A 12,859-nucleotide genomic window follows, 5' to 3' on the forward strand; every position below is an offset into this window, starting at 1 on the left:
AAGAGGAATGTTTTAGATTATTATATTAGTTCAACTAATAAAAATATATTAAAGGCTTCTAAACATATGGGACACTGAAGTGCTGTGACAGTCCCAAAAGCTTGCAGTACTAGGTAAACCCCTTGTCTAAACTAAACATTTTTTACACAAATTACCAATATTATAGCAGCAGCCAGATTTCTTTGCAAAATGAAAGAAATTAAACACATTACCCCCATTTTAAAGGCTCTTCATCAGCTGGCATTAAACTTTTATTATAATTATGTACAATTTTATTGATGTCTTTTCAAGATGGCTCTAGACTTGAATGCCAGTACACACACATTTACACCATAAATTACTTGCTGTAGCCTGAGTTCCACAGCTAACGTTCTAATGGTTATACCACAACATTAGTTTAGAACACAAGGGGATACATTTTTTTAGTTAGGGAAACATTTGTATTGGAGTAATTTTCTAGAGGAGATCAAATTTACAAAGTCACTTTCATTTTTCAAATCCTTCTTAAATGTCTAGTTTTAAATGTGGGCTTTTTCTATGCCTGAGGTAACATATGTCTTCTGGATGCCTAAGGTTTGATTATCTTTAAATTAATGGCCATATCATAAACATTATGTTTACCTTTAACTGTTTCTGAATATTTATTTTGTTTCGTAGAGGTATTTAACTTTTATTGAAAGGTCTTAATAAGGTGTATTATTATTATTATTATATAGGCACATTGAGAAGAAATGTAGACCTAAATTTAAAATTGCACAGTACTTTGTGCTCTGAACTTTTGGTTGTATCTTAAATAAATGTAACAAATTTTACATCACATTGTACATTTTTGCTTTCACTGTAAATAATTTTTTGCGGCTCAAAGTCAACAATGATGCAATAAATAAAAAAGCAAATATATATGTGTTCTATGCGATTTTTAGCTGTCTTCCTAAGATGACAAAATAAAAAAAAGCAATACTACAAATTACTCTGCTAAAATAAGAAACCAAATTTAAATCACTCACTCACTAAATAGTCCCACACTGACTATTTTCAAGAGAATGCGGGAAGAAACAATATTGAATCTGCAACATGAATCAAGCTCAACTATAGAAAATTTGAATACTACTCTATAAAATTGCAAACCAGCATTGACACAAAAAACTACAGTAGTAGATTGGTGTCATTCAAGACAATGTGTCTGAAATAGTTTAAACATTTACATTTTAAATGCACGTCATTGCTGTTTTGCAGGTTTGGAAAGATTTTAGGCAGATCAGATCATATGACAAGATCAACAATAATAAAGCTGAAGCAAAGCATAGAATTGCAATGTGACATAATTGATCATTCTAAGAAAGCAGAATTGAAGACCACAAGCATGCATGTTTGCAAAATATGGAGAGTGACCAGATGATATCAGCAGAGATTGTTGCATGCAAATAAATTGCATGCAAGATATTTAAACACACAATGAAGTATGTGTTCAAATTAGTTGGCATGTGACGGGAACTAATGGATTTTGCATGCAAGCAAAGGCTAAGGCTACTTAGTGCTTGCTAAGTAGATATTCCAAAGGAATTCCAAAGGAATATCTGCTTATTCTCATCTTGGAAAGATGAGACTAATCCACAATGAAGACGCACGCTTCCATGTACCTCCATGACCTGCTTTTGAATTTTCTCAGCCTCCAGCTTCAGTTTCTCACATTCAGAGGACAGCTGTGACACCAGGTTGCGGTGTTCGGCATTGCTGCACTCACAGGCTTGCAGCTGTAGTTCCAGGGCAGTAATTTGTGAAGAGAGTTCATCGTCAATTCCCTTTTTGGATTTCAAGAGTTCTTCTTTATCCTGTCGTACTGCCCTCAGCTCCTCTTTTATCCTCAGCTCTTCTTTGGTCTGTGTTTCTATCAACTCTTTAAGTCTTTTTAGCTCAGCCGAGCTCTCACTGAGAGCCTTACTCTTCTCCTCAGTAGTTTTGTAAAGACTCTCGTTTGCCAGGCTTGCCTCCTTTGCCCGGGACTGTTCCTCCAGAAGTTGCTGCTTTAAGGTTTTCACCTCAGCACATAGCTGAGTATTTTGGTCTAAGAAGCTCTGGTTTAGTCTCAAGGTTTTCTCAAGCTTTTCTTTTAGCTGAATGCACTCCTTTTCACCTCTAGTTTCAGATATGCTGGCCTGTTCTTGGCTCTGGCGCAGTACAGTGATGGTGTTTGTGTACTCTGTCATAGTCCGAGTGGTCTTTTCTAATTCTGCTTCTACCTGCCTTCTCTTGACTAACTCTTCTTGATGTGTTTTCCTCAGATTCTCCACCTGACTTTCAAGGCTATCTCTCACACCCTGCAGCTCTTTGATTCGTCCCTGCAACCTGCTCATATTTTGGTCCATCCTACATCTCTCCTTTTTCTCTCTTTCCAGTTGGAAGCTTGTCTGAAGAAGCTGCTCCTCGTACTCCCTCAGTTGTGTTGCAGCCTCTGAAGAACTGTTCAACTCCGTTTGTAGCTGAGCTAAAGACTGCTCAAGAACCACCTGTCCCTCCTCTGATGTCTTCCTCCTACGAGTTTCCTCCTCTAAACTGTGAGTAACATAAACCAGTTGGTCATTCTTCTCCTGTAGGGTCTTTAGGATTTCAGCCAACTCATCTCTATGTTGATTTCTTTCTTCATCTCTCTGCCTCATTAACAACTCCATTTGACTTTCTAACTCTCTCCTCTTGTGCCCGTCCTCTATCAGCATAGCACGCTGATTACACCATTCCTCCTCAGCCTTCTTCTTCTGCTCTTCAGTCTGACTGATAAAATTTCTAAGCCTCCTGACTTCATCTTCCAGATTTCTCCTCTCTGTCTCCATTCTTTCATATTGCATCTGCAGTTCAGCTGTATTCTCATCCCTCTGGGCAGAAAGCCTCTGGATGTCTGTGCGACTAATTTGGATCTGGGATTCATAGCTGAGCTTTAAGCTGTTGATCTCCATACTGAAATTGCTCCTTACCTTTGACATCTCTTTTTGAAGATCCATCAACCTTGTTGATTCATTAGCCAGCTTCTGGCGCAGCTGCTCAATCTCATGCTCCTTATTTGCTAAACTGTCTTCCACATCCTTCTTGGACCTGCAGACCATGTCCAGCTCTTTCTGCCTCTGGTTCAGTACAGACTCCCACTCATTTTTTTGCCTCTTGTAGCCTTCCTCAGCCAGTTTTGCCTTCCTTCTCTCGTCATCAAGTTTGTACTCGAGGCGTTGAACCTCACTTTTGAGGTTAGCCAGCTCGCCCTGAGTGGAATCTAAACTGTCCTTGGTGGCACTGCACTGCATCACAGTTTTTTGCTTTATCTCTTCTGCTGACAGCAACCGCTCTTGCGATTGAGACAGCTGCAGCTTGAATTGAGCAACAGCCTCTTCCAGTGATTTGTTTTTGGCATTGCGTGCTTCCATTTCTTCTCTCAGAGAGTGAAGTTGATCTCCAAGCATATTTATCTGGGTGTTTCGCATCTGGAAATATGACAAAGCAAGAATTACACATTAAATATTTAAATGGGAACTTTTGCTGATATTTTCCTAATTTCAGTGCAATAGCAACAAGTACAATAAGACCACAATACCTTAAGCTCCTCCATGTTTTTTTCCAACTGTCCCAGGAATTTGTAGTAGTCACCAGACAGAATAAGCAGCTCTGTATAACGAGTTTGAAGATGTATTGCCTGGAATCAAAGAAAAAAATGAGAAGTGATGTCTCTATTCACCATTGAGCGAAACCTTATGAGAATAAATGACCACCTCTTTGTTAAGATCCATTGATGGTGACTGAAGCATTGTCCTCTTGATGGGGACATTGAGCAATGTTTCCAACCCAGAGGTGTAAGAGGCGAGGTCTGTTTCATAGTCCTGCAAGAAACTCATACATAAGACCAGAAAGCAGACATCTTTCATGATAGGATGCAGGCACGCCTAGCTTACCTTGATAGTATTCACACATGTGTGTATGTTTTGCAGGACACTGTCTAGTGTCTCACGCTTTGCCTTAATTTCTGTGTTCAGGACCTTGAAAAACCAACAAAATATAGATATCACGGATGAAAATGAGATGAAAATGGGCCCTATTTGCAAAAAAAAAACAAAAAAACATGTCCATTCAAAGCAGTAAAGGCATGAATAGTGGACCTTTTGGTTGGTGATGTGGTCCTTTACTGCTTGAACATTCTCTATCTTGGTTGCCTGTAGTGCATCTTGTTTTCTACGCGTGGCCTCAATCCATTCAGTGAAAGAAGTGTAGACTTGTTTGTATTGCTGCAATTGAGGCAGATACAGCTGCAAATCCTGCAGCCTGAGTAAAGAGAATGAAACAAAACTTAACTGTTAACATGTATATATGTGATGCCAGACCTTTTAAGTCAAATGTATTTTTTATGCTTTGTACAAACTGAAGGAAACAAACTCTACCTGGTGTCAATCTGTTTCTGGATTCGTCTCCAGCGGTCGGAGAGCAAGCCCACCTGCTCTGTGAACTTTGACAACATCAGGTCACACCTGTGGAAGGAGCTGCCCATCTGACTGTTCCAGTGGCTCGCCTTAGACAGCTCTGACTCCATAGAAGTCAGAACATCTTGTTTCTGCATCAGCTCTGCTTTCATATTCTACATGACAACATAACAGGACAAGTCAAAAATTACAGCCTTTTTGCTGGGCTGTATTGGCTGAAGAAATATTTCTAATGACTAACTTCAAAGAATTAAACAACAAAGTAGCATTACACAACACAGCTACAGCATTACTTTACTGGGAACTTCAAGATACCCTGTAAAGGAACGTGTTTACTGGTAAGTGTTGCTTTCTGGCTCACTGGTCTCATCTCTTCCTGAGCTGGACTCTGTAGACTGAGACATCTCATTTGTGTTCTCAGGACTTTCCTGATTTTAACAAATACTTTCATGAATTCCCCTGGTGCATACTCAGTGATATTACTGAAATACTTTCTGTAAGACAGATAGTCGAGGCTGGTAAAAAATGGTAAATGGACTGAACTTATGTAGCGCCATTCCAGTCATTTTGACCACTCAAAACGCTTTACACTAGAGTCACATTCACCCATTCACACTTACAAGTGTGCACACGTTTATACACTGATATGCAGATTAGTAGGTAATCTGGGGTTGTTTCTTGCCCAGAGGCACATCAACAGAACATCGACTTGTGGCAGGAAGAAGCTGGAATCGAAACTACAAACGATCGCAAGACAACTACTCTACCCACACAGCCACAGTTGCTGCTATGCCACCAGGTCCTCTGACCACAACCAGCAGGCAATGTGTGTGATGTGTCTTGCCCAAGATTACAGGATGAACTCCTACCACCATCACCAACATTGCCCCAAACAGTACAAACTGTACTGCACAAAAAAAGTGTATTACTCTAAGTCTATGGATATATAGCATTGCCAAGAATACCTTCAGGGCCTCCATGTATTCACCGACTTCAGCTGGAGATAGAGAAGTGGTCTCTTTTTCTGTCAGTCTTGCTTCATGAACTTTGACAATGTCTTCAGCTCGTGCTACGCTCTCCAGCATGTCCCTTAGAGCCCGCAACCTAAAAAGTGGTAGACAGCCATATAATAAGAATGAGATACTATAAATTTGAAATCCTGTTTAAAAGTTATCTATATGGGAGGTAGCCTGTATCTAATATAAAGCAATATTTCTATTGCTTTTAATTTATTTTCATATATTTATATTTGTTTATATATATATCTTTAAATTTATGTAAGTTATTATAATTTCAATAAAATATTTATATTAAAGTATGATTTAATGTCACAACTAAATCACCTTTAGTTATAGTATTAATGTAAATAATATCGCATAGCTACAACAGTTGGGCTTTACGTCTTACAGTTGAATGATAAAAATTAATCCATCTAACTAAATGACTTTTATGAGTTTGCTTTATCTTATTGTGGTGGTAGGTGTCCCTCAATAATCCATATTTGGTCCCTTGATATTTTATTTGGATATGCAGCAAAAATAGTTTTCTTCAAAATAAAAATAATTAATGCAATGGCAACATCTTATATGTACTTAGTTTGAATTCCAACTGAGTGTTTCAGATTTAAAGCAGACCCTAAATAACTGCTTGATTAAATTCAGGAAATATATGGACAATTAAACCAGAAATGTTTATTTAATCGCAATCTTCGTCTTCTGCTAAACAGAAAACATGGATGCAGTACATACCTGATCTTGAATAACTTGAAAATGTCATAAATACTTATTAGAAATATTTTCATGATCTAACTCTGTTAAGTTTTGACTAAGTTTATTAAATATTAATATAAAATGGTGGATATTCTCATGAAATGTAATTGCTTTAAACATTTGTTGAGCATACACCTAATAAATCCAAATAATGTTTAAGGTGTCCCACTGAAATCACTTTGGAGTTCTGGATATAAATAATTTTCTCCCCATTTGAACCGCAATTGTGTGTTCAAGCCAGTGAGTATTTTGTGTTGTCATTCACGACAAACTGGATGTCTCTGAGACAGAAGTGAAAAATTGAAGTCCTTTTTAAAATGTAAATGTGCAGTTTTAACCAGAACCCTATGTATAATATTCTCCCTGCTATCAATTCACTTAGAAAAGTACTACTTTAGAAGATTTCCAATAAATCAATGTATGAATATCTAAATATAAGTTTCAAACTATTTATAAGTCAAAATATTGTACAAGTACCTGGAGCCCTGATTTTTTTTTTTCATTACTTTTCTAAGATGTTGCACTCAAGTCAGTTATTGTCCCCTTAATATCATGAATTCTGCATGAAAAAGAAGCAGATGTGGTTGTCTAACACATAAATATTTCATTTATAAGCATTGTTATAAGAATCTTAAGGGCTCCTGTCTCACCTAATAAGCTTTGCTAAGATGTTTGGGGTGCATTTGTGTTAGGTACCTTAGTACATAAGCAGATGAGCTGCTCTCCAGATTGCCCAGTTTCTGGCTCATCACTGCGATCTCATTGCGGAGGAACTGTGCTTTATCTAAATCGTTAGTGGTTTCCATCTCCTTCAGGATACGCTCTCTTAAATGTGTATACTCTCCACGCATTGAGGAAACATCGTCCTGTATTGACTAAAACAAAATCAAAAATTTTGACATATGAGGAAACTCAAAGAATTTTTATTTATATATATATAGGGTTTTTTTCTGCTTCCACATTCCTATAGCTGTATATTTGTCTTTACCTCTAGCTGAGTGATCTTCAGACCACAGTCTTTAGCGCCGTCATCTCCAAAGCAAATATGAACATACTGACTGAGTGATCCCTCAGCAGTGTCCATCCTCAGTCTGAGGCCATGCAGCTCAGATAAAAGACGAGGTGCTGAGGAGAACGCAGAAGAAGAGGAGGAGGAAACTTTTCTCCTTTGTTCCATTTTTGCTACTTTCACCACATCCTTCTTGATCACCTGCTCCTTCTCTGCCACTTCTTTCTTTGCCTGCCTTTTAAGCTCTGCTTGACGTCTTTCTTCCTCCAGCCTTCTGGCCTCCTCCTCTGCTGCAGCTTGTTGCTGTTGTTGCAGTAGTAGTTGTTTCTGTTTTTCTTGCTGCTGCTGTTGTAGTAGAAGCAGTTGCTGTTGTTTTTCTTGCTGCTGCTGTTGCAGTAGTAGTTGTTGCTGTTTTTCTTGCTGCTGCTGTTGTAGTAGAAGTAGTTGCTGTTGTTTTTCTTGCTGCTGTTGTAGCAGAAGGACTTGCTGCTGTCGCTGCTGTTCCTGTTGTTGAAGTAGTAATAGTTGATGTTGTTGGGGTTGTTGTTGTATTATGATCAGCTGTGGCTGAACTTGTTGCTCAGGTATTTGCTGTACTTCTATCTGTTCCTGATGTCCAGCTGTGGGGAAATATAACATTTATTTGTTTTGGCTTTGGGAATAAAAAGAAAAATTGATCTGAACATTTTAAGATATTATACCTGGTCAAAGTTAAAGTCATTTAGTCTTCTTGCCATTAGAAATGCAATATTGAATAGACTTCACAACACAAATTTAAGATACTCACTGTATGTGGGCAGCTCTACCACTAGCTTGTCATAGTGGGCTTGGGCCACAGTAACCTGGTTCTCCATGCTCTTCTTGTCTTCATCAACAAACATCTCTGAGTCATGGCTGTTAATTTTGAACTCCTCATAGAAACTCTCCAACTTCTTCATGATTTGACGGTACTCCTCAGGATGCATCTCAGACAACTAAACAACAAACACCAGGGATGATGGATAACTTAGACATATGGTGTGAATTAAATTTAATTCTAAAAGTTTAATATTTTATAGCCTCCAAAATCATACTAACTTCCCACTTATAAAACACCATGGTGTGCAAACTTTAATTAGATCCAAATGAAGTAAGGACAAAAATTGTCCAGTTTCTTAACCCTCCCACTGTTTTACAAGACAAAGTCATTTGGACCCCACAAGCTTTCTACTCTGTTGTTTGCAACAACTTGTATTTGGAATGACATGAATAACACAAATCTGAAACTTTAAGCACAAATTTGTTGAGATGTTCATTTAACATTAAAAACCCATGGTTATATCAGCACATAAATCTAATAAATATAAGTTCTCTTTAATGTATTTGTTTACATTTAGTTTAATACCTCAAGTTATGTCATATCAGAGAATGAAAATGTCTTCATATTTTATTGTTTAATATTCTTATATTTCTTACCATAGAGATGGTGAGGGAGTTGACATAATTGATTTCTCTGAGACAGTAATGCCAGGAGATGAGACTCTTAACGTTTATGTACAGCTGATTCCAGATGGACATGATGGAATCGAAATACTGCTCGTTCCTTTACGAGAACGAGCATAGAACATAGAAATTAAAGCAAACATGTTGAACATTTCTTTAAAAGTCTAGAAATGTTGTAAAAGACCACACCATTTATGTTTCTTACTTGTTGGCGAGGCTGATGCTCAGTGGATTAGGAGGTGGTACAATCAGGCACACAGACGGTACCAACATGTCGATCCCTCCTGGACCGGTTACCAGCCATTTACTGCGCTGACTGTTGTCTTTCAGGATGGCCTCGTTGTCTTTAAGGATAGCTTTCTATAGGAATGAACAAAAATATGTCTTATGGTGAAATAAGAAATATGTTTCTTATTTCACCAAAAAACTTCTTTCTTTTTTTATGCAAAATAAATATCTAAGATACAAGTATCACTTCTTTTTGTAAAGTCCTGACATAAAACTCCCTGGTTTTTATATGTTACACTTGTATACTATCACATCAAGCATTGTAAAAAGTGACCTGGTCTTCTCTGAAGTCAGTCAGAGCCTTAACGATGATGCCACTGCTGTTCTTCTCCTCTGGGTTTCGGGGTTTCAACCTCACAATACCTTTTGACATGGCAGTCAAGTGTTTCACCTGCCGCTTGTTGTCCATGATATGTTCCCTCTCCATCTGTAATAAATAAGTAATTATAAATCAATAATAGAATGAAAAACAGTTGCATTTCCCTTTTACAATCATGTGATTTTTCTGATCTCCTTCGTGAAGACTACAAATCCTCTAAATTGAATTGCACAACTATGCAACTTTAAATATAGCTTCATACACAATAGAAAATAAATGTACCTCCAGGCCTTTAAGGAGCTCCTGAAGGTCTTCCAGTGGGGTGTTCTTGTCACAAGTGAACTTCTTTCGGATTGTCTCATGTTCCTTTTGCAAATTCTTGTATGTGTCACTAGCCTCTCTGAAGAACTTTTAAAAAACATGATACTGGATAAGTGTCAGGAAAGCACAGTATATGATAAAACAAAATAGTGGAGTATGCCATTGTCACCCGGAGCCTTGTCATCAAGGAGCCAAGTGTGAAGTCGATGATGTTGAGGCCAGCATTTCATAATAACCAAGGTAGCTACTGTCACCAATTTTAAAATGACTTCACTTTTCTAAGCTTTAGTTATCACATGCCACAATTAAATAGGTGGAAGTTAAGGCATTTTCAAGGTATTTGGAGTCCTATTGACTTTAAAATTCTTAAAAAAAACAACTTTGTTCATAAGCATTTGCATCTTCTAGCCTTTAGAAACTGAAAGTTTAATTGCAGTAGTTGAACTTGTTCACAAGATTTTGTATTTCAGTATCCATGCTGTTTAATGAACACTGATTATAGATGAAAGTATTGACCAAAACTGTTAAGTTTTAGACTGTGAAGACCTGATTTTGCAAAGATGCAGTTAATTGTTAGTCAGGCCATGTCTGAGTCACCTGGCTATACGCCGCATTCTCTTTCAGATGGGTATCAATGCATTTTGTTATTTGAAGAAGCCAGCTCCACTGAGTTTGCAAAGTGTCCATGTAAGCCTAAAAAAAACAAACATACAAACAACATATTAAAAATTGTATCAATTTAAAAAAAACAAAAACAAAAAAAAAAAACTAACTGATGAGAAAAAAAAGGCATTTGGTGATTTCTATATGAGGGTCACTGTTTCCAGACCTCAATCTTGTCAGATCCTGGGTGGTTGTTGTTCAGAAGCGTTTTCACTTTAGCCTTAAGTTTATGCAGCTCCTTTTCTTTCACCTCCAAGGCACTCATCAGTTTCTGTTACATAAGGAGAAGTTTTAACACCATAAAGTACACTGAAAAACACCAAGATGCAGTTAAGGGAAAAGCTCTGTGGTTGTTGCTCAAGTGAAGAATGAGTGGTGGCAAAATCTAATCTGCTGGAGATGATTGCTTCCTTATGAAGAGCAAATTAAACTCATAAAAGACATCAGGAGCTGTTTAGGCTCATAGAATTTGCCAAGAATGTTAATCTCATAATTTGAGTTTCTGTAGCATAGAAACAAAAATTTAGCTGTTGATGGTTTCACTAACCGAGTAGCTCTCCTGCTTCTTGGGGATGTACTGTTCCACATTTTTGTCCCCCCAATCAAACATCAGCTCCTCTTCCTCTTTACTGTTCACCCATATGATCTCATTGGTTATCTGGTGAAGTATTTGGATCAGCTCTTGCAGCTGCTCAGCCCACAAATTTGACATTTTCTAAGACAGAAGAAGAGAGTAAATATATAAAAAACACAACATCATTTTCCCCAAAAAAATAAAAATCATGCATAATAGCTAATAACAAGTTTTTAAATTCTTTCACCTGTAAATTTTCCCACTCCTGCTCAAGGGCATACTGGTTGGCTTTGTCTCGACTTTTTGACTAAGAGATGACAATAAGTCAGCTTCATTAACGTAGCACCTCTCAAAACATAAAATCCTCCCCTCACAAAAACTTTTTCAAACAATTGGAAATTGAAAAGTATACAAGCGTACAATATTCTGTGAATGTGTGCATAGAATTGTATAGTAACTATACAGGTCATTACAACAACATCAATAATAATAATAATAATAATAATAATAATAATAATAATAATAATAATAAAATCCCTTTTTATTTGAGCCCCATCTAAGTGATTGAATAAGAGAACAGAACTCACCAGGTCATCGCGGGCTCTGATCATCTCAGCCGACCCCTGCAGGGACTTGTGAAACCTCTGGTGGTTAATGAGCTGCTGTTCAATGGATGGAGGGTCGTCAGCCAAAGCAGTTGTTTCAATCAAACGCTGAAACATAAAATAAAATATTTTATTGTGACTTTAGAGTGAAAATCAAACATACTCATGAGTCTCAAAAAATCATTAATAACAGGTTTTGAATAAAGTTGTTTGAATATCTGAACCTACACTTATTTATCTGAATGTTTCCAAGTATGTGATGGGGAGAGAAACGATGTTAAATCAGTAATCTATTAGAGAAATTATCATCTAATTTTGAACATATCATTTCCAGAGAATAAAAAGCTATCATATAAAGAAACTCTTTTAAATGTTACTTAAACTATCAAAAGGTTGTTTCATCAATTGACTAAATTAAACAAATTTGATTAATAGGGTAATTAAATGTACGTGTATCCATTAATCTGTTATTAAATTAAAGTTTTGGTTAATTTATTTGATTAATAGTTTAATCTAAACAACTAGATTTTCAGTCAACTAAATAAATTATTTTTGAAAAATTATATTACAAAAAATCCAATCTTTATTCATGGATTAAGCTGAATGACATTTTTCTTTTACCTTATTTTGTTAAAATAATAAACATGTATGCAGTGTGAGGGTAATAAGGGATTGTTGACTGAATGTGACACATTGACACTCCAAAGGAAAGAGGTTCAGAAGCAGCCGAGTCTGGCAGGAGTCCATCTAATCGGAGAAATGTGTTGCTCAGAAGAATTCTATATATATAATGTAAGAACAGTGCAAAAGAAAACTTTGCATTTACAGCATTGAATGGACTTAGCAAGGCGTCAATATCAACTCAACCCTTTGGACTTGTCCCAGACGTTGCTCAGATGAATGCTGCAAGTTGCAAGCCACACCCCTCTGGTTCCATGCTACATGCTGTGTAGGCTCACAGGCCCCTAACTCTGTATCAGGAGGCTGTGATTTTAGGTTTATTGAATAATTATGATCTGCCTGAACTATGCCTAACTACACAAAGCGGTTTTAGTTGCTTTAAAAAATCCCACCTTGCTTTTTTCTTTTTTTTTTTTTTTGCCATCAGTATGTTTGATGCTCATGCATACCCTTCATATCACCAGAATGCAAACACCAAAAAACCCCTTACCATCACCAAAATTGTAGTACTCCCAAACTTCTGTCTCTCTCTGTCTCTGAATCTTTAATAACCAATTTTCTAAATGCTTACAACCCAGCTTCAAAAGCACATACTTTAGTAAACAAGTTTGTTTTAAGTACAGTTAGGTACATCTGAATATATGAGTTGCAGACAGGATTTTTTGGATAAGTCTCTTTAAACTTTAGCTTTAAC

General features: G+C 37.0%; 2 protein-coding genes across 3 annotated transcripts in view; one reads left to right on the forward strand and one right to left on the reverse strand.

Moving 5' to 3' along the window:
- LOC122838007 (epiplakin-like) overlaps positions 1-12,859 on the reverse strand; it is a 32,179-nt gene that overhangs the window by 15,293 nt on the left and 4,027 nt on the right. Inside the window, exons 5-23 of one of the 2 annotated variants that reach the window (XM_044128267.1) lie at positions 11,467-11,592; positions 11,127-11,186; positions 10,853-11,020; positions 10,472-10,576; positions 10,240-10,335; positions 9,604-9,729; positions 9,277-9,429; positions 8,920-9,074; positions 8,688-8,814; positions 8,020-8,206; positions 7,212-7,852; positions 6,920-7,098; positions 5,420-5,558; positions 4,416-4,609; positions 4,137-4,299; positions 3,933-4,016; positions 3,753-3,860; positions 3,578-3,676; positions 2,970-3,467 (exon numbers count right to left, since the gene is read on the reverse strand). In XM_044128267.1, the coding sequence (XP_043984202.1) occupies positions 2,970-3,467; positions 3,578-3,676; positions 3,753-3,860; positions 3,933-4,016; positions 4,137-4,299; positions 4,416-4,609; positions 5,420-5,558; positions 6,920-7,098; positions 7,212-7,852; positions 8,020-8,206; positions 8,688-8,814; positions 8,920-9,074; positions 9,277-9,429; positions 9,604-9,729; positions 10,240-10,335; positions 10,472-10,576; positions 10,853-11,020; positions 11,127-11,186; positions 11,467-11,592 (3,408 nt within the window). Of the gene's footprint in view, positions 1-1,640; positions 3,468-3,577; positions 3,677-3,752; positions 3,861-3,932; positions 4,017-4,136; positions 4,300-4,415; positions 4,610-5,419; positions 5,559-6,919; positions 7,099-7,211; positions 7,853-8,019; positions 8,207-8,687; positions 8,815-8,919; positions 9,075-9,276; positions 9,430-9,603; positions 9,730-10,239; positions 10,336-10,471; positions 10,577-10,852; positions 11,021-11,126; positions 11,187-11,466; positions 11,593-12,859 lie in introns of both variants that reach the window. The other variant, XM_044128266.1, reaches the window with a different exon arrangement.
- The window catches only part of LOC122838008 (solute carrier family 22 member 23), a 46,967-nt gene continuing 36,571 nt past the window's right edge, over positions 2,464-12,859 (forward strand). Inside the window, exon 1 of the mRNA XM_044128271.1 lies at positions 2,464-2,555. The gene's annotated coding sequence lies outside the window, so the exon portion shown is untranslated. The remainder of the gene's footprint in view (positions 2,556-12,859) is intronic.

This window comes from Gambusia affinis, linkage group LG10 (assembly GCF_019740435.1).
Source record: "Gambusia affinis linkage group LG10, SWU_Gaff_1.0, whole genome shotgun sequence".
In the NCBI taxonomy this organism is placed as follows: Eukaryota; Metazoa; Chordata; class Actinopteri; order Cyprinodontiformes; family Poeciliidae; genus Gambusia; species Gambusia affinis.